This window comes from Paroedura picta, chromosome 1, assembly GCF_049243985.1.
Source record: "Paroedura picta isolate Pp20150507F chromosome 1, Ppicta_v3.0, whole genome shotgun sequence".
NCBI classification, from domain to species: domain Eukaryota; kingdom Metazoa; phylum Chordata; class Lepidosauria; order Squamata; family Gekkonidae; genus Paroedura; species Paroedura picta.
The window spans coordinates 95,998,384-96,022,934 of NC_135369.1; the positions used below are offsets into that span (position 1 = coordinate 95,998,384).

A 24,551-nucleotide genomic window follows, 5' to 3' on the forward strand; every position below is an offset into this window, starting at 1 on the left:
GTTCTGGCCAGTTTGTCCATTCCATAAGATGTCTCTGTGGCTTCTGGAGCAGCTGGTGAAGATGTAACTCATGTCATTAATAATGGAGAGAAGGCTATTAAATCACATGCTTCCTCCATTGCCTGAAAAATGTTAGCTATGATAGTAAATGGTAACCTTAGGCTTAAGAGGCAAGACAAGTCATACCAGCATTTATAGATTTTCTAACATCATCATTCAGATATTGTGCCATGTCAAGCTTTGGTAGCCTTAGAGACAGAACTCTCTTAAACAACATGTATCATCCTCTATTAAATATATCAGTAAAAATATTAATATGGTAAAAACTATGTGAGCTACAAATAAAGGAAATTATATTATGTGCAGAAATTCATGTTCAATCTCTAGCTCTAACATGCTTATTAACAATCATATTTATAAAAATCTTCTAAGATTTTTAACTTCCTAAAACACAAATTATATACAGTGGGATTGTTGCAAGGGGAATGACTTCATTAAGAAACTTTATTTATAACATTTTGTAACAACATTATTTTTAATAGTTCATCCCGATGCTATATTTTATTCCCAAAGTAGGAATAGAATGGAGAAGAAAGCTACAGCGATAGCATATAATCTAGCACAAGAAGTACCTGTCCTATTTTTCTGTGTGAACAGGAAGGAAATATCTACTGAGTTTATGGGAAGTTCCAATATAAAAACAGTGCCAAACTATGCTCATACTCACAATGGGTGATCTTAAACAACATGGAAGAGAAAATTTGCAATGAGGAAGAGAAAAAATAAACATCAGATGGGACAAAACAGGTCCTTTGGAAGACAGGTTGGTTGTGCATGTCCCTTTGATATTATGTTAGCTGCCAATTCAATTGCAGCTGAGGAAGGAAAGAGGTAAAGAATATTTCGGTGCCAGAAAACCCTGAGAACACAACACCTTTAGTTTAACAGCCTTCCCAGAAAGGAACCCCCTGCTACATTTTGGCTTTGCCTAGTCATAGTTATCAGCAACACAACAGCTGCTTGTTTTACACTGACTTGATAGAGAGAAAATGATTGAGAGAGCCAATCTATGTCACATAGAGAGGCTTGTAGCAAGACACAGCAGGAGGTAATATAAAAGGACTGAGGTCAGAACAAACAAAGATAGGCTGAGCAGGCAGGGGGGAAAAATCACCAAAGACAGGGAAATAATATATTACAACATCATCCAGCACATGTTCAACCCCCTCAAGTTCAATACTATTTTAAAAAAATGTGAGAGGGAACAAACATGGATGAAATCTACAATTGAATCATTTGGAGAGTTTGAGCCTGGTTTTCCTACTAGAAATTTATCCTGGATTTTGCATTTTGCAATAAGATTGGCACAAGACCATAAAGGCTCTATCTCATGTTTGATTTCTTTAATATACATTACATTTCCCCTGAAATGCAGAAATGGAAACAAATGTACAAGTGCTGAAGCAAATATTTTAAGAACTAAAACAAGAATACAAGAGGTCAGTTGGAAATAATGTTACAGAAAACCCTGCCATTTACCTGGGATACTCGCAGGAGAAATGGGACCAGATCTTGATTGATTGCTTCCGACAGGAGAGCCCACTGGGGAAGGGGATGGGCCCCCAGGGATGCTGGAGAGGTGTGGGGAGGCATGAGGGGAGAAAGGTGACTGTGCTGGATTGCTCTGCTCTCCTTGGCTGCTTGTAGAACCTGATGCACTAACTGCTGAACTCAGTGTTGCTTCTGTTCCTGTAGGCAGGTCATCAATGGAGCCAGATAAATCCTGAGAACAAAGAGGGGAGGAGGGAAACTGATAAAGGAGCAGTAGGAACCAACATCAAGGTAAAGTGTGCAGGATATCAGAAGATGGAGGAACATCTTTTTACTTGGCATTGATGCCGTGGAAATATAGTCCCAAACTAAGGGATTAAAATATTAAACAGATATGATAATTTCAAATAAAATGTGATAAGCCACATCTATCAGAATTTATGGGGAACAAGCTCATCTCATAAGAGATATTTTCTACAAGACTCTAGATGCAAATACTCATCAGAACCTCCAGCTCTATGGTTCATACTGGAGGTGTAAGGATAAAACATACCAAACAGGTAATCAAAAGAATGTCCTTGCCATATACAGGGAACCAACGCCTCAAAAGTATGAACTTGAACAGGTTCCATTGTTCTTGCTAATATGTGGAGAACACTCCAGCATCCACAGCCTGTCTCCTCTTCCCTTTCACTTGCAGTCAGGTGTGAACACACATACAATCCACATGAAGTTTTTCTATACACAGAGTAATGTTTATCGTTACGTTCAGTTTCTGATGAGAGGCAGAATTATTTTTGACAGAATATTTGCTATTGTATTTTTCTATGGAAATTCTTCTGCCCTGCAAATGTAAAATTATAATTTATATTGTCAGGGCTGTAGACGTGTATATCTATCTTGTTAGATCAGTGGTTCTCAGCCTGGGGGTCAGGACTGCTTTGGGAGTCAAACAGCCCTTTCACAGGAGTTGCGGCAGGGTGAGCAACTTGGCCAGGGGAGGGGCACTGCCACTGTTGCTGCTCCTCCTACAGGTGCCCATGCTTGGCTGCCAGTTGCTCCAGCAATGCCTCCAGCACAGCGCAGTCTCCCACCAGGCGCTCCAGCTGGCAGCGCAGCTCAGCGGAACAAGAGCCAGAACTGAGCTGAGAAAACATGGAAAAAATCAATTTATATACAATCATGAACAATGGATCTTCACACCATTGGTCAGTTTTGGTTTAATTTTTGTGAAAGAGCACTTGCATAGTTTTATGGTTGGGGGTCACCACAACATGAGGAAATGTATTAAAGGGTCATGGCATTAGGAAGGTTGAGAACCACTGCGTTGGATTATCTAAATGTGGATTATGAAGCAAGGACAAACCCCAGTACTTTTAGATGGTCCAGACTTGTATTTGTATTTTACTTCTTTTGCTAACATTATTTACATTTTCCTAACACTTTATTTATACTACTAGAAATTAAGCCCCCTGTATAAAAAATACAGTGGGCACTAGCAGGGAGTGGGTGGGTGCGGGAGGCCCCCCTGGGCCCCTCCCCCCCAGGAGGGAGGGAGGGAGGGAGGGAAGGAAGGCAGCCAGGCATAGAGAAAGGGAGAGAGAGAGAGAAAGAGAGAGAGAGAGAGAGAGAAGAAGAGAAATGAGAGTAAGCATTGGGAGAAAGAATGGAAGAAAGGCAGGAGAGAAATGGATGGATGGGAGCGAGAAAGGAGATTAAGGGGTGGGTGGATGGATGGATAGAAGGAAGGAAGGAAGAAAGAGAGGGAGCGAGAGGGAGAGAAAGAGGCAGAGAGAGGCAGAAGGAGAGAGAGAAACGAAGGAAGGAAGGAAGGAAGGAAGGAAGGAAGGAAGGAAGGAAGGAAGGAAGGAAGGAAGGAAGGAAGGAAGGAAGGAAGGAAGGAAGGAAGGCAGAATGGAAAGGGATGGGGCAGAAAAAAAAAGAAAAAAGAAATCATGTTTCCCCCAAAGGAAACATGTTACAAAAATGCACCATACTACACTTAGGGTATCCACTCCATTCAGACATCAGCCAAGAAATTGATAACATTTTTTGAACTGCTAGTAACCTGTTTTATAAAGTCAAGCAATATTTGAAAATATTATTAAGTATGTAACACATTGAAGGATAAAATGATTTGCAGTTCAGGAATCAAGGCAATACTCAAGAGTCCACTATACGGTAACAATTTATCTTTAGCTCCCTCAGTGAACGCAAATGTGGAGGAAGTGAAATGGGAGGGGGAAGTTATCTGGAGTGGTTTATTTTTCTCCCATCAGGTCACATTACAACTTCTCATTTTAATAATCCCCCATGGGGGTTGAGTGAATGACAAGTCCCAGGCATTTGCTCCAGTGCATGTCTTCAAGGGATTTCCTCACAAACCTGACACAGTTCATTCATAAAATCATAAGGGGCACCCATGATGCCTCTCTGTTTAAAGAGCTACGCCGTGTCAAAAAAAAAAAAAAAGCAAACGGGGAAAGAACAAACCAAAATAGAAGAGTTAAGTGCAGCCTTCAAACAGCTGGCGTATTTTTTCAACCTAACCCAGCTGACCATTTCAGTACATTATTCTGCTCCTCCCTTTTTAAAAAGTTGCCTTTCCTTTTGACAGGGACACCCAGCAGACACATTCAACTTGCCCATCAAGGACATTAGTACGGAAAAATATTTCTTGCCAGGAAAAAACACAGCAAGATGTATTGACTGTTTTAGATCCTTTTATCGAAATTGTTATTCCAGTCATAATTACTGACAAGATAAAATCGCCTATAGTGAAGTAATTCATATCTTTTGTCAGAAGAAAAACAGGATTGTACTGTAAATGGAGCCTGTACCCCTTCTGTTGCAGCCTAAACATCCCCCCAGACCCTGGGGGGGGGGTCAGAGATCACACCCCCTCAGGGACAACACTGAGGACAAGGCAAAGTTCTGCAGCCAGATGAGAAAGAAAAAAGAGCCTTGCTCCACAAACAGAAGTGTGCTTCTGCCAACAGAAAATAAGCTCTGGATTCGACCTGTAAACATGTCCATTTTTTGTTTCTCTCTATTTCACAAATCTGCTATTAGAGCATTCTGTCAAAACACTGACTCTAATGAAGACCTACATATAGACATGAACTTCACACATGAAAGCTTATGTACAGGATTCAGTTTCCTAGATACTACCACTGTTTATGAAATTCCATACTGTGTAAAACAATTCTAAAAAGGCAATCAATATATAGCTTACTACTGATCTCACACGCATACACACAGAAACTTTTAAAGTTTAGACTTTTAAAACTTCTCATTCTTTCTGTTTTAATAAAATATTAGATGTGCAATTAATGGCTTGTAAATTGTAGAGGTGTGAATAAAAAGATTAATTTTCTCTTGTCATCACATATATATCTTTTTAAAAAATATATTTTATTTACTCAAATTTGTAAACAACCCTCTCCACCAGAGGAGACTCTCTCTCTCTCTCTCTCTCTCTCTCTCTCTCTCTCTCTCTCTCACACACACACACACACACACACACAAACACACAACTTTTAGATCAACATTTGGTTTTCCAGTATATTTACAAGCTGGTGTTTTCCACAGAATTCTGGGGGTGGGGAATGACAGTATGGAATATCTCTCCCCTTCTTTTTAAACATTTTATTACACTTATAAGGTAAAGGTATAGGTATCCCCTGGGCAAATACTGAGTCATGTCTGACTATTGGGGTGATGCCCTCTAGCGTTTTCTTGGCAGACTCAATACAGGGTAGCCTTGTCCAATCATTACTGTTTTAACCCCCAGCAAGCTGAGTACTCATTTTATATACATCTACAAATAACATCATTACCACTGAACAAAAAAACAACAAAAAACACATACACAAATAACACAAACATTACAATCACAACCTAAAATTTGACTTCCCAACCCAGCTTGCCTTCCTGGACAAATAAACCTTCCTCTGCTGCTTCTCTTTCTTTATGTTTTGTGAAATTTTGCAGAGTCCAGAAAAATGTTCTTCGTGTAGCTCTAGAATGGTGTCCACTGTTCATAGTGTTTCTCCAAGTTTTTGTCCTTTATTAATGCTGTTAATCTAGCTGAGTCTGCAAGACTCAACATCTTAGGGGGAAGTGACCCTAGGGGGAAGTGACCATGTCCTCATCGAATTCCTTTTAAGATGGGGAGCCAAGGAAGCTTGTAGCCAGACGCGGATGTTGGATTTTCCTAGGGCAAACTTTAATAAACTCAGAGACATGATGAGTGTCATACCATGGACGAGAATGCTGGAAGGGAAGGGAGCATGCGAAGGGTGGGCGCTACTCAAACAAGAGCTATTGCATGCTCAATCAATTACTATCCCAGAAATACGAAAACACTGCAGGAGCTCTAAGAAGCCTATTTGGATGAACAGAGAACTTCAAGAGGAACTAAGAAAGAAAAGGAAAATGTTCAGGAAATGGAGGGAAGGACAGAGCTCTAAAGAAGAGTTCCTACAGGTTACTACGCACTGTAGATCAATCATAAGAAAGGCCAAAGCTGAGAGTGAGCTAAGATTGGCCAGGGAAGCCCATTGTAACAAGAAAAGATTTTTCAGTTATGTGAGGAGCAAACGTAAAGTAAAGGAGGCAATAGGCCCTCTGTTGGGTGCGGATGGACAAACTCTAACGGAAGATGCAGAGAAAGCAGAAAGGCTTAGTGCCTATTTTACATCTGTTTTTTTCCACAGGTCAAAGTGTTTAGGCACATCTAGAGATGGCCATAGCCAAAGGACAGTGTCTGGGTGGCAGGTTAACATGGATAGAGAGGTTGTCGAGAGGCATTTAGCTGCACTGGATGAGTTCAAATCCCCTGGTCCGGATGAAATGTACCCGAGAGTACTCAAAGAACTTCCCAGAGAACTTGCACAGCCTTTGTCCATCATCTTTGGGACCTCTTTAAGGACTGGAGATGTCCCGGAGGACTGAAAGATAGCAAACGTTATTCCGATCTTCAAAAAAGGGAGGAAGGATGACCCGGGAAACTACAGACCAGTGAGTCTGACCTCTGTTGTGGGGAAGATAATGGAGCAGATATTAAAGGGAGCTATCTGCAAACATTTGGAGGACAATTTGGTGATCCAAGGAAGTCAGCATGGATTTGTCTCCAACAGGTCCTGCCAGACCTACCTGGTTTTCTTTTTTGACCAAGTAACAGGTTTGCTGGATCGGGGAAATTTGGTTGATGTAATTTACTTGGATTTTAGTAAAGCTTTTGACAAGGTTCCCCATGATGTTCTGATGGATAAATTGAAGGACTGCAATCTGGATTTTCAGATAGTCAAGTGGATAGGGAATTGGTTAGAGAACCGCACTCAAAGAGTTGTTGTCAATGGTGTTTCATCAGACTGGAGAGAGGTGAGTAGCGGGGTACCTCAGGGCTCGGTGCTCGGCCCGGTACTTTTTAACATATTTATTAATGATCTAGATGAGGGGGTGGAGGAACTACTCATCAAGTTTGCAGATGACACCAAATTGGGAGGACTGGCAAATACTCCGGAAGATAGAGACAGAGTTCAACGAGATCTGAACACAATGGAAAAATGGGCAAATGAGAACAAGATGCAATTTAATAAAGATAAGTGTAAAGTTTTGCATCTGGGTCAGAAAAATGAAAAGCATGCCTACTGGATGGGGGATACACTTCTAGGTAACACTGTGTGTGTACGAGACCTTGGAGTACTTGTGGATTGTAAACTAAACATGAGCAGGCAGTGTGATGCAGCAGGAAAAAAGGCGAATGCCATTTTGGGCTGTATCAACAGGGGCATCGCATCAAAATCACAAGATGTCATAGTCCCATTGTATACGGCCCTGGTCAGACCTCACCTGGAGTACTGTGTGCAGTTCTGGAGGCCTCACTTCAAAAAGGACATAGATAAAATTGAAAGGGTACAAAGGAGAGCGCCGAAGATGATCTGGGGCCAAGGTACCAAGCCCTATGAAGATATGTTGAGGGACTTGGGAATGTTCAGCCTGGAGAAAAGGAGGTTGAGAGGGGACATGATAGCCCTCTTTAAGTATTTGAAAGGTTGTCACTTGGAGGAGGGCAGGATGCTGTTGGCTGCAGAGGAGAGGACACGCAGTAATGGGTTTAAACTTCAAGTACAACAATATAGGCTAGATATCAGGAAAACATTTTTCACAGTCAGAGTAGTTCAGCAGTGGAATAGGCTGCCTAAGGAGGTGATGAGCTCCCGCTCACTGGCAGTCTTCAAGCAAAGGTTGGATACACACTTTTCTTGTATGCTTTAGGATGCTTAGGGCTGATCCTGCGTTGAGCAGGGGGTTGGACTAGATGGCCTGTATGGCCCCTTCCAACTCTATGATTCTATGATTCTATGATCTTCTTTAACCAGTCTTCTGTGGTAGTGATTTCTGAACTTCTCCATCTCTCCCCTTCTAACGTTTTCCAAGCTTTCAGATATTTGAATAGTGTGAAATTTCCTGGCTGTCCTCCAGTTTAGCCCTGACCTGGATGGCCCAGGCTAGCTGAATCTTGTCATATCCTGGCAGCTAAGGAGGATGAAGACTACCAAGAAAGTCCATGATTGCCACACAGAGGCAGACAATGGCAATTCACTTCTCAATGGCTCTTGCTTTGACTTGGCTGTGACTTGAAGACTTTCCACTACCCCCTGCATTTTCCCTTTAATTAATGCTCAGCTGCTCTCAACATTCTGTCCCTTCTGTACTACACAGTAGTTACCCAGATACAATTATTATTTTTATTTGTTCATAAAATCAGAAACATACAAAAAAAAAACCAGTATACACCATGAGAATCAGTCAGGAAAAGGCCCATTTGGATAGTACAGCTTTACACTGCTGCCTCAATTGCATGAGAGAAGAGGCAGCCTGTGCTTCAACAGGCACCCCCCATAAGGACAGGGCTACCATGGACCACATTCTTACCATGGCAGTCAGAGATTGTGTCTCTTTTAAAGAGGGCTCATGTGGAGGAAGGTGGACCTTTAAGTTAATCTGTGAGCTATTATTTATAAAGCTGCTAATAAGGGACATTCCAAAACAGTTTAAACAAGAAGCCTTGTTAATGAAGAAGCTCTGTAACTAATACTTCTCTAGAGGTCAATTTAGTCAGCAGGGCACCAACTGTATTCTTTTATAAGTACTATAAGAGATCTACTATATGACTATAAAGAACAAAGGGATCTTCCTTAATGCTTCTCAAATCAAGACACCTTCAAGCTACAGTACTTCCATTTATCTTCTAGGAAAACTGGCAAGTTTGATAATTGAAAGGATTAAAAAAAAAAGTCTCCATACATATCACCCAAGGGCATGGTTGACAATTCTGCCTCTTTACTCAGAGGCCTCATTGGCTAGGACACTGATTTCTTGGAAGTAATAATAGCAAATATACCATCTACACAAATACTTCCATCTGAACAGTTTATTTTCTTGTGCACAAAACATACTTTTCACTATTTTTATGCATTGAAGCTTGAGAATTTGATCCATGGTATAGAGGGGATTTTTTTTCTTGACTCCTACTTGATCATATCCAAAGCTGTGTCAACCTGTACTTTATGCTATTCGTTATATCTTAACCAATGTTCAATACAAGCTTTTCAAGATAAAAAGTTCAACTGTATGCATGCCATCCCTGTTCAGGATTTATACTTCTTAAGCATGGATATTATCTACGGTTATCGTCTCTTTACCCCTTGCTTCCATCCATGAAGAACTTTTATTCTAGTCTATGTGACAAGTACAAGAGCTGAAAAAGAAGAGGATCATGTTGTGCTTAGGATTATAATGTTACGCCTTCCTGGTGGTACATGATGTTATCAGGCTTCAACAAGAGAGCCACTCTTGAAATAGCTTACAGATTTGCAATTGTAGCACAGTCAGCAGGGAAAGTTGTTGGCAGTAAACTGCTTACACAGAGATAGAAAACCCAAGGTTACTTTCCAATGAATTGGAGAGGAGGGGAAATGACAAAGAAACAGAAACACACATGCAATGCTGTAATAAATAAAACAACAAACTCTGAGAGCATTCCTAGAAATCCTCCTTGACTGCATTTCACGTTATTGAAGCCAGTCACAGGTAGGTGTTCTGCTTTTCTGTTTTTATGGAAACAATTAAATAAATTGTATAATAAAACAAACTTTTAAAAATGTGCCTTCCTACAGTACAAAAAGGGAAATATAACATCTAGAGAAGATGGAAAGTGAAAACTGCAGGTGTAATTTATGTGGTGGTATTTAGTCACTAGTTTCTGAATACTGTTCTATCCCTATCCCTTTAACCTCATAAAATGCTCTCATTTTAATACACACACACACACACACGCTGTGAAATGAATGGCTGAGCTGGAGGAAGGAATCAGTAGAAATTGCTGTCCCCTCCAAATAATGTTGATGTTCTTCCATCCACAGAAGGTTGGAGACCAAATGCTGCACATGAAAAATGAAACTAACTCAAAATATGTATTTTTCTTGTGCAACAGGTTGATTAGCATAAAAGCTGCCATAAACCTATATTTAATACCAGTACAATAATTCTTGAACAAGTGTTTGCACTACAGCACCAGTATTTATCTTTCTTCCACTTGTATATTTTTTGAAAACACAATTCACAGTCTCCAAAAGATATTAAACAATGTGCACAGACAATATAAATTATGCATATTTTCTATTTGGAAAACATGCATTTTGCCCAGTATACAAAATGGACCTGTATTTTTGTACCTTAAATAGGCAATATATGAAATATCATTGAACTATTCAGGTTTTCCAACATATTTGATAATTACTCAAACGAGTAGCCGTGTTGGTCTGAAGTAGCACAATAAAATCAGAGTCCAGTAGCACCTTTAAGACCAACAAAGCTCACACCTTGAATAAATCTTTGTTGGTCTTAAAGGTGCTACTGGACTATGATTTTATGTTGATAATTACTCATACATGTTGATCAATATGTAATATTCTGTTTTCCAACTATCCGTTTTTGCATGTTTTTCTCTCTCAGCCTACCCTACCTCACAGAACAGTTGTGCTGAGGATAAAATGGAGGAGGGGAGAAAAAGTGCCTTGGAAGAAGGGTGAGATAAGAATTTACTAAATAAATAAATATTTAAAAGGCATTATAAATGTAGTAAAAATAACCCCACCTTGCAGTAAGTATGTACTTGTATGCTTACAGACTCATATACAATGGCAAAACTAGGAACATATACTTAAATACTATTTACAAGCCATAAGGACAGTGCGGATGGTATATTTGGTAATTTAGGTTTATTTAGAGCAGACAGTTTACCTGACAAGTACACATACACTTAGGGGGAACAGCTACAATAGGTCGATTTAAATGATATTTATAATTGTAAGGTTGCTTTTTATTACATAGCAGCAGCTAACAGTGTATGTCAAGAAGTCTTTGGAGGCCCTGCTGGTTTCATTGTCTAGACGGCAAGTGAGCTAACAGTTTTAAATTTCCTGTTCAACTGAAAAAAAATACAAAGGCACAGGGATTACAAAAGCCTTCAGGAATGTCCTTTTGTATACTACTGCTAGCTCTGTGAAAAGGTAAAGGTATCCCCTGTGCAAGCACCGGGTCATGTCTGACCCTTGGGGTGACGCCCTCTAGCGTTTTCATGGCAGACTCAATACGGGGTGGTTTGCCAGTGCCTTCCCCAGTCATTACCGTTTACCCCCAGCAAGCTGGGTACTCATTTTACTGACCTCGGAAGGATGGAAGGCTGAGTCAACCTTGAGCCGGCTGCTGGGATCGAACTCCCAGCCTCATGGACAGACAGCTTCAGACAGCATGTCTACTGCCTTACCACTTTGTGCCACAAGAGCCTCTCTGTGAAAAGTTATCTTCTTTCAAAATGCACAGATACCTTTAATCCTCATCCAGCCACACTCAGATCTCTGAACTGTAATAGTAAAAAAATCAAACCCATAGCAAAAGTCTATCCAGAATGAGTGTAAACATCTTGATAATTTTTTGCACATCCAATTAAAATTAAAAATAGAAGATATAAAAGGATTTCCTAATTTGTAGCTTCGTGCTGAGATGTTTCTTAAAAACAAAATGTATAGTTTCAACCTTGCACAGTTTTTTTTTAATCTCCAAAGACAGTACCTTTCATAACACTGACAGAAGCAGATTAACCATTAGAAAGATGTTATGTTGTGCACTGCAATTATAATTTAACAGATCTGAACTAAAACTACATGGATGTTTAGATATGTGTGATGGTTCCACAGAAGTTTATTGTGTCAGAAGAGTTCTTTATGAACACTGGCTATTTTAATGTTTCTTTGTACTCTATGCACCAGTATCAAAGAAATGTTGGCAGACAAAGAACTAATACCGTCCCTTAGATGTATTTCAATAGTGTTATCTGTGGTAGCCAGTATGTGTAGTAGTTAAGAGCCTCAAATCTGGAGAACTGATTCCCGACTCCTCCACATGCAGTCAACGTGGTGACCTTAGGTCAGTCTCAGTTCTCTCAGAACTTTCTCAGCCTCACCTGCCTCATAGGGTGTTTGTTGTGTGGAGAGGAAGGGTAGGTGATTGTAAGTCACTCTGACATTTTTCACACTGGGAATTTGCCCTGACTTCCTGCTTGAATAGTGGCAGGATAAATTCCTGATTCTGCTTGATGTCAGAAGTGATTCAGGGCTCCCCAAGGCTTGGCTCAACTCAGGCTCTCCGTTGCCCTGTGGTAGCAATGGGACCTATGTTAGCAATGGGACCTATGTTAGGGCAGGCCCATGCAGCAGGGGAAGAGTTGGGTCATCCAGGCACAGCTCCATCCCTGCCCTTGCCAGATTACTGTGTTCTGGAAGGGACAAAAAAAAAAAAAAGCCCCAGATGGCTCTCTGGTGCTGTGGCAACACGTGGGGCATTTTTCTTTGTTTTGGAATGTGGTATAGTATCCCCACGCAATACAAAAAAAGCCCCCCTCCCCACGTCACAACACAACGGAAACTTGCCATCCTCGTGGGAGCACAAATCCTGGGCAGACAAGGTGCACAGGGCCTACTGCTCCCCCATGTGGGAGCAGGAAGAAGTGGCGCCACGTGCCCCAAGGCAAATGCTGGGTGGCAGTCTGGCACCATGGTGGTTGTGTGGTTAAAGACTTTGAGACACCTTCGAGTAGTAAGAAGTAGGGGTACAAAATGCCAGCTCTTCTAGAACTGAAAACAAGTTCAGGACTAAATCAAAGTGATAATTAGCTTAAGAAAGCAATACTTTAATATGATTTTCAAGAATCACCCACTGTTTTGCTATAATTCTGGCATATTATGATAGTTGAAAATACCCATTCCAACTGATGTGATAATGTGTTCTTAAGACTTATGCTCTTTCAAAAAAAGACCTCTGCTCAAGTCTGACAAAAGTAATAAAGCCAAGATTAAAATTTTTCAAACACACCTACTTTTTAATAGTAAAAATATGAAGAATAAAATCCCTCCAGGCTCTGACTAAGTCTAAATTCTCACGAGGAAGCTTTTAAAATGTTTTAATGATTATATTTCTAAATGATAGTTTTAAAACCTGTTGATCTTCAACCTGAGGTGACCAGGGAAGGGCAGGATACAAATAAAAAATTATTTATTGTTTAAAAATAATTTAAACAGAAAAATCTAATATCCTCTCCCAAAGGAGGAGACTGTTTTTTTATTATAGACTAGGACCAAAGCCTGTTGCATGCAGGAATACAACAGGTGCTAGGGCGTGGGGCTCTGGAGGACTGCTGCTGCTGGAATGGCATGGCAGCAGCACTCCCCAGGTAATGGGGAGGCATGGGGGCCATGGAGGTCTCTCACAGCCTTGGCACCGTGAGAGACTGGGAGCCCAGAGGGGGAAGGGTCCACATGCCCCATTTGGCCACTTAGAGACCGGGGCTGGGAGATTGTGCTGGGGAGGTGGGTGGGTTCACAGCAGGGAGGCCCATCACAGGGTGTGTCATTAAGGAGCCAAATTGGGCTCCCTGAAAGGTGGCAGCAGCCAGCTGAATCAGCGTAGGGTGGGGAAGCAGGTGCCTTGGCAATGCCAGCTGTCAGGTGACAAGGAGGTGGATGGGCAGGGTCCAGGAAAGCTTCTGGCAGCTCCAGCCCCGTGGGACATCAGGAGGGTGTGGGGAAGGGGCCATGCAGCTAATGCAGCTCCTCTGAATGGGCAGCTGAGAGGCAGGCTCTAGGTACATGGACATAGAGGGGCAGGAGGCATTGAGGCTTCATGGCCTTTCTCCCACCCCCCTCGCAGTGCATGCCACACTGTAGACCATACATTGAACATGAGTCAGCAGTGTGACTCAGTGGCTAAAAAGGCAAATGGGATTTGGGGCTGTATCAAACGGAGTACCATGTCCAGATCACAGGTGATGGTACAGCTTTACTCTGCTCTGGTTTGGCCTCACTTGGAGTACTGTGTTCAGTTTTGGGCACCCCAATTGAAGAGGGATGTTGACAAACTGGAACGTGTCTAGATGAGGGCAACAAAGATGGTGTGGGGTTTGTTCTCTCTTGCCCCAGAGGGACAGACCAGAATGAATGGGATGAAATTAATTTTTAAAAATTCCATCTAAACATCCGGAAGAAGTTCCTGACAGTTAGAGCGGTTTCTCAGTGGAACAGGCTTCCTCGGGAGGGGGTGGATTCTCCATCTTTGGACATTTTTAAACAGAGGCTAGATAGCCATCTGATGGAGAGGCTGATTCTGTGAAGTTAAAGGGGTGGCAGGTTACAGTAGATGAGTGATGAGTGAGTCCTGCATAGTGCAAGGGTTTGGACTAGATGACCCATGAGGTCCCTTCCAACTCTATTATTCTATGATTTGATCAAGTATAACCAATAATGTCAAAACATTGCATAATACAATCTTCCATCCACTTACTACTGATTTACCTGTTCCATCTCTAGTTCAGTTTAAGATTTTTCTTTTTCTTTTCTCCCTTCCTCCTGATCATCATCTTTTTATTCTTCTCCTTGGTTCTATTGATCTTTTATTTGCAGCTTATTATTTGCACTTTCTTTCTCTTGCTGCTGGTATTTTTACTCCTTTTGTAACCATTCTTTATTCAAATCATTTGGTTTGCTTCTCTCTCTGTTTATAGACATTGTGCACTTATTCTGTAAGCATGGCTAAATTCTTATTTACAACTCTGTATTTGTTAGAGTTGTCACACTGGCTAATTGACAGTCAAATATTTATTAATAGATTATGGTCAAATGTTCCTTGAAACCAAGAATGTAACTGTGTATATGGGTTTTTTAAAAATTTCACTGTTATTATTTATTAGAAATAGTAGGAATATGGTTTACTTGCCCTCTGGTACTGGAATAATCAGGGCCAAACCTATCAGCACAGTAAAATGTCTACAGTCTACTTATTACAACTGCAGGCATCTTCAAGCAGCCTTTAATCTCTGAATAGCTGCTCTTTTACCCCCAAGTTCCTTTTTCCTCAAACTGTCTTTCCCATCTTTATTTCTCTGTCCAACAGGTAAGATTGTGAAATTTTTAGACACATCGACATTATATTCCTATTATTATTAAACAATTCACAAAACTACAATAACTCACGAAACAACAAAATGTCCCAGTTTCACTTGTATTAAACAGAGCTTGGTCTACATGAGGGATAAACACAGCTTGTTCCCTATGCATATTCTCTTCACTCCTCATACCTTTCTTCTAATATGTGAAGTTGGATTGAACACTTCCTAGTTCTTACCTGGGATTTAACCAAGATTTACAGAACAATCCCAAACAGAGTTAACTTCAGTACAAACCAAAACCAGTGGGCTTAGATGCAAGTATATCTCTATGGGATTGTACAGTTGGAATTCCAATTCAAGGGTGAAAAAATTCCCGCTTTGCCAGGCCTCCTGCATTCAGACATCATGACATATTCCATAACAGAGGTGCTGCCTGAGCACTCTCCTCTAACCCGTTGATGAGTTTTGTCAGGATGAAGGGATTAGGTTTGTTCAAATGAGGCATAGTTCCTATTGCAGTCCTCCCTTCTCTTAATGTAATCTGTCTTGTGACTTAATATACTTGAACTACGAAAACTTTGTATACAAGATTCAAAAAAATACAGTGCCAAGAATTACAAAGCCAGATTCTGCCAACTTCTTGGAATGGTATTTGTCAAAATTAAGGACTGTGTTGAAGCAACAAGCAGGACTTCTGAATTAAGCAAAAGAGTAAATACAAATGAAAAGCTATGTATAAACAGAAGCAGTCATGCTGATCGGCCAGGAGCTGAACTCTTGCCAGCTAGTGAGCCTTAGGGCTCCATAGCATTTCTCAGCGTAGTGCCAAACTACCGCAATATTGTTATGGTTAGAAAGGAATTTCTCACAAGAGCTAACAGAGGCAGAAGGTCATAAATAAACACAGCAGGATTGCCTTGTCAGTTCTCATTATTAGCACTGCAGGCACTTGCTTTTTCATGGGCTGCTTGCAGGTTCATTTAAGTGTAAGTGCTCCTCCTCAGAATTTCTCATGCTCATAAATAAAGAAAGCATTTCTTAGCTGAGGAAATGAAAACCAAAGCACGTATGAATGGATGGGTGGGTGTGCTTTTGCACACATACACAAACAAACATTACCCCCCCAGATGAATCTGAATTTTAGGTCATGCTGAACCTGAACTGTAATTTCTTTTACCGTGGCCTTCATTACAACCCACGGGACCCTGACAGACCTCAGCCATAATGAACAAGAAGCTGTACTTTCTTACTACAATAATGGTCATCAGAATTACATCTGAGCAGAAAATGAAGCTGAGCTCCTAAACCGATCCTGACATCCATTATAATACCAGAAAAGCACAGCTGTGTGATCATTATTGCAATTATACAATGACATTTAGTGTTAACTTACTTTTGTTGCAGAAAAAGATAATAGTGGTATTTGGAAATCCTACAAATATTAGAAAGTATATATTCATATGTTGATGAAATGAGAAAAATGCTTAAGGTCACATAGGTACCGGTTTATGTAACACCTTGCTTATTGTATGATTAATTCTGAGAATGTTCATGTTCACATGAAAAATCATTGCAGTAGATCAGAGTAATGATAATAATTGTTATGGTGCACTTTTTTTTTTAATAAGAGTGGTGGGATTACTTGACCATCATAGGGCTATTTTGTCCAGACTTGTAACGTTTTTGATAGGTTCCCCATGATGTTCTGATGGGTAAATTGGGGGGGACTGCGAATTAGACTCTGGGATAGTTGAGTAGATAGGGAAGTGACTGAAGAATTATACCCAAAGTGTTGTTAGTGGCATATAATTTGATTAAGGGAGATGTCCAGTGGGGTGACACAAGCCTCTGTTCTCAGACTGGTACTTTCCCCGCCTCCTTCTCTCCTTCCCACCCATAAGCCAACCTACTTTTATCGCTTTCCCACCTTCAGTTTTCTTTTTTTCTTCCCCCTTGTTGCCTCACTGAGAAGAGTCTAAGTTGTGCAGTGCTGGTCAGACCCAATATGTAGTAGGGAACCTGCAAGATCTTGCAAAGGACATCTTGGTTTCTCTCTTCCCTCACTATTTCCTCTTTCCTTCTTCCTAACAATCCTCTTTCCTCACTTCCCCCAGGTCCCTTCCCTGTTTTCCATCTATACACCAACCAACTTTTTATCCTTACCCCTATCTTATGTTTATTATTATTTTAATATATTGTAATATACTTAATTTTGCCTCTCTCCAATGTGGACCCAGAGAAGCTTGCATCATTTCCTTCCATCCATCCTTCCTTCCTTCCTTTTTTACAACAACCGTTTGAGATAGGTTAGGCTGAGAGTGTGCTGCTGGCATAAGTCAGCCACCAAGATTCCAAGACACAGATGTAAACATGGTTCTCCCAAATCCTAGTCCGAAACTATGACACATTAGCTTTTATGGGTAGCTGCTGTTAAATGGGAGTGAACAGATGATTTAACCCCCTAAGTGTTTTAAAAAAATATTAAATATTTTCCTACGCCAGTTTGGTGTAGTGGTTAGGAGTGCGGACTTCTAATCTGGCATGCCAGGTTCGATTCTGGGCTCCCCCACATGCAACCAGCTGGGTGACCTTGGGCTCGCCACGGCACTGATAAAACTGTTCTGACTGGGCAGTGATATCAGGGCTCTCTCAGCCTCACCCACCTCACAGGGTGTCTGTTGTGGGGAGAGGAATGGGAAGGCGACTGTAAGCCGCTTTGAGCCTCCTTCGGGTAGGGAAAAGCAGCATATAAGAACCAACTCTTCTTCTTCTTCTTCTTCTTCTTCTTCTTCTTCTTCTTCTTCTTCTTCTTCTTCTTCTTCTTCTTCTTCTTCTTCTTCTTCTTCTTCTTCTTCTTCTTCTTCTTCTTCTTCTTCTTCTTCTTCTTCTTCTTCTTCTTCTTCTTCTTCTTCTTCTTCTTCTTCTTCTTCTTCTTCTTCTTCTTCTTCTTCTTCTTCTTCTATAAACCTGTGGTTTTTCTCAGATTTGTAGAAAAAATCTGTCTTGTCTGTTCATGACTCCAATCTGTGGATTTAGATATCCACAGATTTGGTAATTTGATAACTGCCTATATTAACGCTCTAAAATCAAATGTAAAATAGAATGCTACCTCTAAATGAACAAAGTGGAACTTAGAAATAAAGATATACACCCATATCTAACTCTGTTTGAATCTGGGGCCTAAAGTTTCAGCATATGTATTAGTCTCTTAAAAGAGACCATATTGGCCTCTTTTATCAAAACAAGAATACTAGGGTCAAAGTACCTAAGCCATATTGGGAGGGCAGTATAGAAGTTTAATAAATATAATGATAATAATAACAAGAATATTTAGGATAGTACTGTTAGAAACTAAACATTGAGTATTGAAGTTCTTTGGTAAGCTGTTCTTTCTGCTTTCTTTGTATAGGAACCTACTGCCTTTTCATTATATCCATGCACCTTACCATCTCATATATGCACTAGTAAAACATCATGGAATTCTGAGTACGTGAACAGTATCTCCCAAATGTATATCGGTCATCTCTGGCAAAACCAGGGATTGCTAAATTCCAATTATTTCCTCCTTTGTATTTCTTGCATAATTTCTGCAATGTGTCTCGACATTTCTTTCTGGATATGAAGGGACAAATGTACTCAATTATTTCCATAAAAGCAACAGAATCCTATAGGTAGTACAAAAGTTATTTAAATACAGCAAATTATACATTTGTTGTCTAGTGTAAAACTTCTTAGTCCATATTATAAATTTTAACATTGTGAAAGATGATGTCTTCTTAACAACTGATAAGCGTGTTCACCATCTCTCAAGTTTTGGCCAAGTTTTAATGTTGGTATATCTGCCCTTCTACTGGGTCAATGCATATAACTAATGTATATGGATATCACACTGAGATAATGACTGCTCAGTTTGGGCAAAAAGTCATGTCACAGCAACCAACTAGCTGATATTCCAACAACATCTTGTTGTTTAGGGAGCACAAAATATGGTCCTTACCCTATATACACACAGGAATGTCTAGTAATATATTCTTCATCTCTTTCCAGACTATTGGCATGTCTCAATGCTATAATTATACTTTACTGTTATATATAAACAATTGTTAAATGGGTCTGTAAGCTACAAAATAATGAACAATTCTTAGGGAACAGAGCCCTTATCGTATACATTGTACATCCACAATATTCCCAAGAGTAATATATAAGAGAACTGAATTGTGAAGACAGCCTGTTTTCTGAAATCATATGGCATGAAGTAGACCATCTGTGATCAAAAACAGTTCTTGTCAAATTATGGGTCCCTATATAGTTGGAATATGATAAATAGTTTCTGAGCTGCTGATGGTTTTTTGATTTGTTGTCTCCAGCAAATAAGCATTTCTGAGACTGAAATACCACAAGCTCAACAGAATAAAAAAAGGTTCTTGCTTTATTTTGCCCTTTTAGATTTATAATGCTTTCTGATATATCGGCCTGTCATTTTGCCACAGAACCAATGTAATATATCATGTGATTAAAACATGCACATTCACTAGAATTCTTGCCATGGCTTTTGTAATCAAAACCTTGCATTAATTTTCAGATACGTTTCTTCAGCATATTTGCTTATATTTGTTCTGTCCTATCTTGTTCAGATATGAAGAATTTTAAATACAGTTTGAAATGTATAAGCAAGAAAACACAATATTTATTTATTTGATTATTTTTATATAATCTTTAGGATTATATAAATGCTTTAGGATGCTTAGGGCTGATCCTGCGTTGAGCAGGGGGTTGGACTAGATGGCCTGTATGGCCCCTTCCAACTCTATGATTCTATGATTCTATATTGCCCCTCCCTGTAAGCAGGCTTGAGATGGTTAACAGTAATAATAAGATAACATAGTAAAACAGAGTTTAAACCTTACACATAGCTTCATATGTGTGAGTACATATACAACAAATCAAATAACAGATTCCAATCCTGGTAGAGTGTGTTAATGCTACTGGCTGCAATTTTGACTTGTGTCATTTAACTGATCAATTCTCCAACTTCTGCAGGACACAGCCTCACTAAGGTTAATGGTTCTCACAACTAGGTTGGATGCACCACAGCAGCTCCGCAAACAAAAGGAACTGGAGTGCGTTTTTCATTTCCTATCATCATGTGCATCTTTATCACCTCCTCTCTCAAAAGGTAGCCCCAATGCTTTCCTGGAGGTTCTCTGTCCCCCAAAAGTAGCCTACAGAGGTGTTTTAAGCTGTAGTGAGAAAGCTGTGCTCAGCAGGTGTTTATTCTTCCACTAAAGGAAATGCTCTGGTGATCCAAGACTTAGTTAACTGGAAATACATCACTGTGTATTGCATGAGTCATAAATAACTTGTGTAAGGGGCAATTTCTGCTGATGCCAGATTCCTGTACTGCATCTTGCATTGTTCCTGAGAGTTCTTCATCCCTTGAGATAACTTTACATCAAAATGCACTGAGAAAGGGTAAGCACTACAAATCCATTATGTGAACCAATTATAGAATCACAGAGCCACAGAGTTGGAAGGGGCCATACATGCCATCTAGTCCAACCCCTGATCAATGCAGGATCAGCCTAAAGCATCCCTGATAAGCATCTGTTCATCGGCTGCTTGAAGACCACCAGTGCAGGGGAGCTCACCACCTCCTTAGGCAGCCTACTCCACAGCTGAACTATTCTGACTGTGAATTTTCCCCCTGGTATATAGCTGGTACTGTTCTACATATAGTTTAACTCCATTACTGCAAGTCCTATCCTCTGCTGCTAACAAAAATCAGTTCCTACCTCCTTCAACTGACAACCTTTCAAATACTTAAAGAGAGCAGTCATAGCCCTTCCCAACCTTATCTTCTCCAGGCTGAACTTTTCCAAGTCCCTCAGCCTTTCCTCATGGGGCTGGGTCCCCAGGCCCTGGATTATCCTCATTGCTCTCTACTGCACCCTCTAAATTTTTTCCACATCCTTTTTGAAGTGAGGTCTTCAAAACTCCACACAGTTCTCCAGATGTGTCTGACCAATGTAGTATACAGTGGGACTATGATATATTGTAATTTTGATTTGATGTCTTTGTGGACACAGGGCAAGACTACATTTGCCATCTTTACTGTCACACCCCGCTGTCTGCTCATATATATAGCACACAAGTACCGCAAGATCTTGTTCACACACACACTGCTACCCAGAAATGTATCTCCCATCCAGCATGCATGCTTCTTATTTTTTTGACCCAAATGTAAAATTTTGCACTTATCCTTATTGAGTTACATCTTGTTCTCACTGGCCCACTTTTCCAGGGTATTCAGATCTCATTGTACTCTATCTTTATCTTTTGGGGTGTTTGCTACTCCAATTTGGCATCATCTGCAAATTTAATGAGTAGTCCCCTCCACCCCCTCATCCAGATGCTGAAAAGTACCAGATCCAGCACTGAACCCTGTGCATCCCACTGCTCATCTCCCTCCTTTCGGATGAAATACCACTGACAAATAGTCTTTGGGTGTGGTTTTCTTGCCAGTTCCCTATCCACCTGGCCATCTGAAAATCCAGTCTGCAGTACTCCAGTTTACCCATCAAAACACCATGGGGAATCAAAAGCCTAACTGAAATCCAGGTAAACAATATTAATGGAGTTTCTACAACCTAGAAAGCCTGATTAAAGAACCAAGTTGGTCTGGCAGGACCTGGTGGAGACAAATCCGTACTGACATCCCTGGATCAACAAATTACCCTTCGGATGTTTGCAGATTGCCTCCTTTAAAATCTGCTCCATTATATTTCCTTCAACTGAGGTTAGACTTACTGGTCTATAGTTTAGGATCAAAGCCATAGTGTTAAAAGGATTTATGCTTGCAAGATTTTGACATCATCAATAAATATCTGAGCAAAATGTAGTAGCTTTGAATAAGTCTAGACTCAAATTGAATGAGTAAAACAGACTGGTGACCTAATCAGACTTCTACCAATATATGATAACCTTCCCTGACACTTAACCTATTTTTAGAAGAGCAGTACATTCATTCAAAAAGTTGGTATGAAGTGGAACTGATGGTTTCACCCTTCATTTTCCAACCATACTATTGTTTCTATTGTCTAACAATTTCCCTGCAGGGTTCATTTACTGGTTATGGACCAATATGACCAAGAAGCCAGAGGGAAATATAGGCAACATATATTTCAAAACAAATAGTTAACTTGCACTGCTATGCATTGTTTCAACTGCATAACCAAGGATGATTCCATACAAAAGCATTTTCCCATGGATGTCATGGTGCCAGTGTGATTGTTGCTCAATTTACAGTTGGAACAGAAATTCCACATAGCAACTGTAATCTATTTTAACCCCTGTTAGCCTTGGTTTCCCTTTCACATCAGATGTGGATTGTACTGCCTGCCCTCTCAATGTTGCCGTCACGCTTCTTCACTGTGGGCTTTTTTGAAGTATGTGTAGCACTGCTCAGGAACGGAGAAATACTACATTAATAAAGCCTGTGCATTTATATAGCACTGCTCCAGACTAACACAATACTTGATTCCTTTGATAATGCTAATAGCTGAAAGGTACTAGGTGTTTCATTGTGTTCAACTGCCCCCCTACTGCTTGAGGAAGGAGAAGAGAGCACTTCATGAACTTTTAAAATGTTAAATGAGATAGCGGAAGAAAAATATAATGCAGAACCAGAAGTAGCCACTGCTCCAATCTAAAAACATTTTTTTTTAAATCTTAATTTTGTTGCTGTCAGGAACCAAATCAAAGTAGTGAAAACACAGAGCAGTGGTGAAGAAGGTGTTTCCTTTCATTCAAATGTAAAATGTACTTTCCCTTCTGGACATGTGGAAAAAAATTGTCCCAACAGCGCCATGCAAGGAAAGAGTGGGGTTTTTTTTTTTTTGGAGGGGGGGGTTAAAAACAATTTTTAGCAGAAAAGAATCCAGGTGGTTCATGATTTGTGTAAGAATAGAGGATGACCGGGAGGGAGGGAAATAGCCAGAATTGATGAAAGATTAAAAAAAAAACAACTGTCTAATCAGGCCAAGTTTTACAAGGGTCAGTAACACTAATTGCCATTAAGTATAAGATTCTTTCCTCTGATTTAGATGTACAGGGCAGATGTTAGTTAACCTGTCCCTGTCAAACGTAGACCATACCAGTTGGAAATAATGGATGCCCACATTTTTTGCAAATTCATCTTGATGTGTTTTAATGATTTCTACCTTTGGGAAATGAGCCTCTTGTGGCGCAGAGTGGTAAGGCAGCTGTCTGAAAGCTTTGCCCATGAGGTTGGGAGTTCAATCCCAGCAGCCGGCTCAAGGTCGACTCAGCCTTCCATCCTTCCGAGGTCGGTAAAATGAGTACCCAGCTTGCTGGGGAGTAAACGGTCATGACTGGGGAAGGCACTGGCAAACCACCCCGTATTGAGTCTGCCATGAAAACGCTAGAGGGCGTCACCCCAAGGGTCAGACATGACTCGGTGCTTGCACAGGGGATACCTTTACCTTTACCTTTACCTTTGGGAAAATACAGTAATAAGTTTCCCATTTTAAATTTACGGTCCATTTTTCCTGACTATGAGAGCACAAACATCAGACTAACAGAAATAAATTAGATGTACAAATATATTAAATTCCCTTTCCATTACCTCTCAAGCTCTTTTCATCAACTCTATGTCAAAAGAATCTGTGCTCATTCCATTCTTTCTCTATATACCATATTTTATCTTTTCTTGGTCTTCCTACTCTCACCAGATAGAATTCCACTAATCTATTTCCCTAGACAAGATTTTCTCAACCAAATTTTGTGAAACCCTGGGGTTTTGTGAAGGTTCTGGATGGGTTTCTTGAATGGAGTATGAGCTTCTCTGTGCATGCACACTTCCTCAGATAAAATACAATAACTTATAATCCAGTTACGTAGGAGGTTTATAGAGTTATGCTAGTGTGAAAGAAACAGATTAACCTGAAACATTTTTTGTGAATTAAACTTACAATAACAATGTAATACATAATCATGGAACTCAAATGTATAATATGTAGCCCAATTGCATATATGAATATTAATAGAAAAGAGTAAAAGTCCAGTAGCATCTTAAAGACTAACAAAATATGTGGGAGAGTATGCTCTTTTGTGAATCACTGCTGATATCTAAATAAATGTGCAGTGACTCCTGAAAGCTCATACCCTGCCACAAGTTTTATTAGTCTTTAAGGTGAAGTGGACTCACTCTTAATCTTTTTTACTGCTACAAACAGACTAACATGACTTGACATATCTATTAAAGTAATAGTTGCTGCACAAGAAAAAAACCCTTAAGCTGCTAGGAAGAGATGAAGAAAACAGGATTGTTCTTACCTGTAACTGTTGTTCATCAAGTATGTTCTGTGGCTGAGAAAAAAAGATGTCTAAACTGGTGGTTCATCCAGAGGATTTTGTTTATGTTTCAGTTCGAGATTTAGTTTGTGATCTCCCTGAATCCCAAACCTACTGA

The 24,551-nt window shown here is 40.2% G+C and overlaps 1 protein-coding gene across 7 annotated transcripts in view; it reads right to left on the bottom strand.

Annotated features, from left to right (window-relative positions):
- Positions 1-24,551, bottom strand: part of ARID1B (AT-rich interaction domain 1B) — a 488,774-nt gene that overhangs the window by 164,785 nt on the left and 299,438 nt on the right. For 6 of the 7 annotated variants that reach the window (XR_013233491.1, XM_077348882.1, XM_077348907.1 and 3 more), the window contains one exon: positions 1,540-1,783. The exons of the other annotated variant lie outside the window; for it this stretch is intronic. Coding sequence is in view for 5 of the 6 variants with exons in the window: in XM_077348882.1 (XP_077204997.1) it covers positions 1,540-1,783 (244 nt within the window). In the remaining variant the exon portion in view is untranslated. The remainder of the gene's footprint in view (positions 1-1,539; positions 1,784-24,551) is intronic. 7 annotated transcript variants of the gene reach the window in all.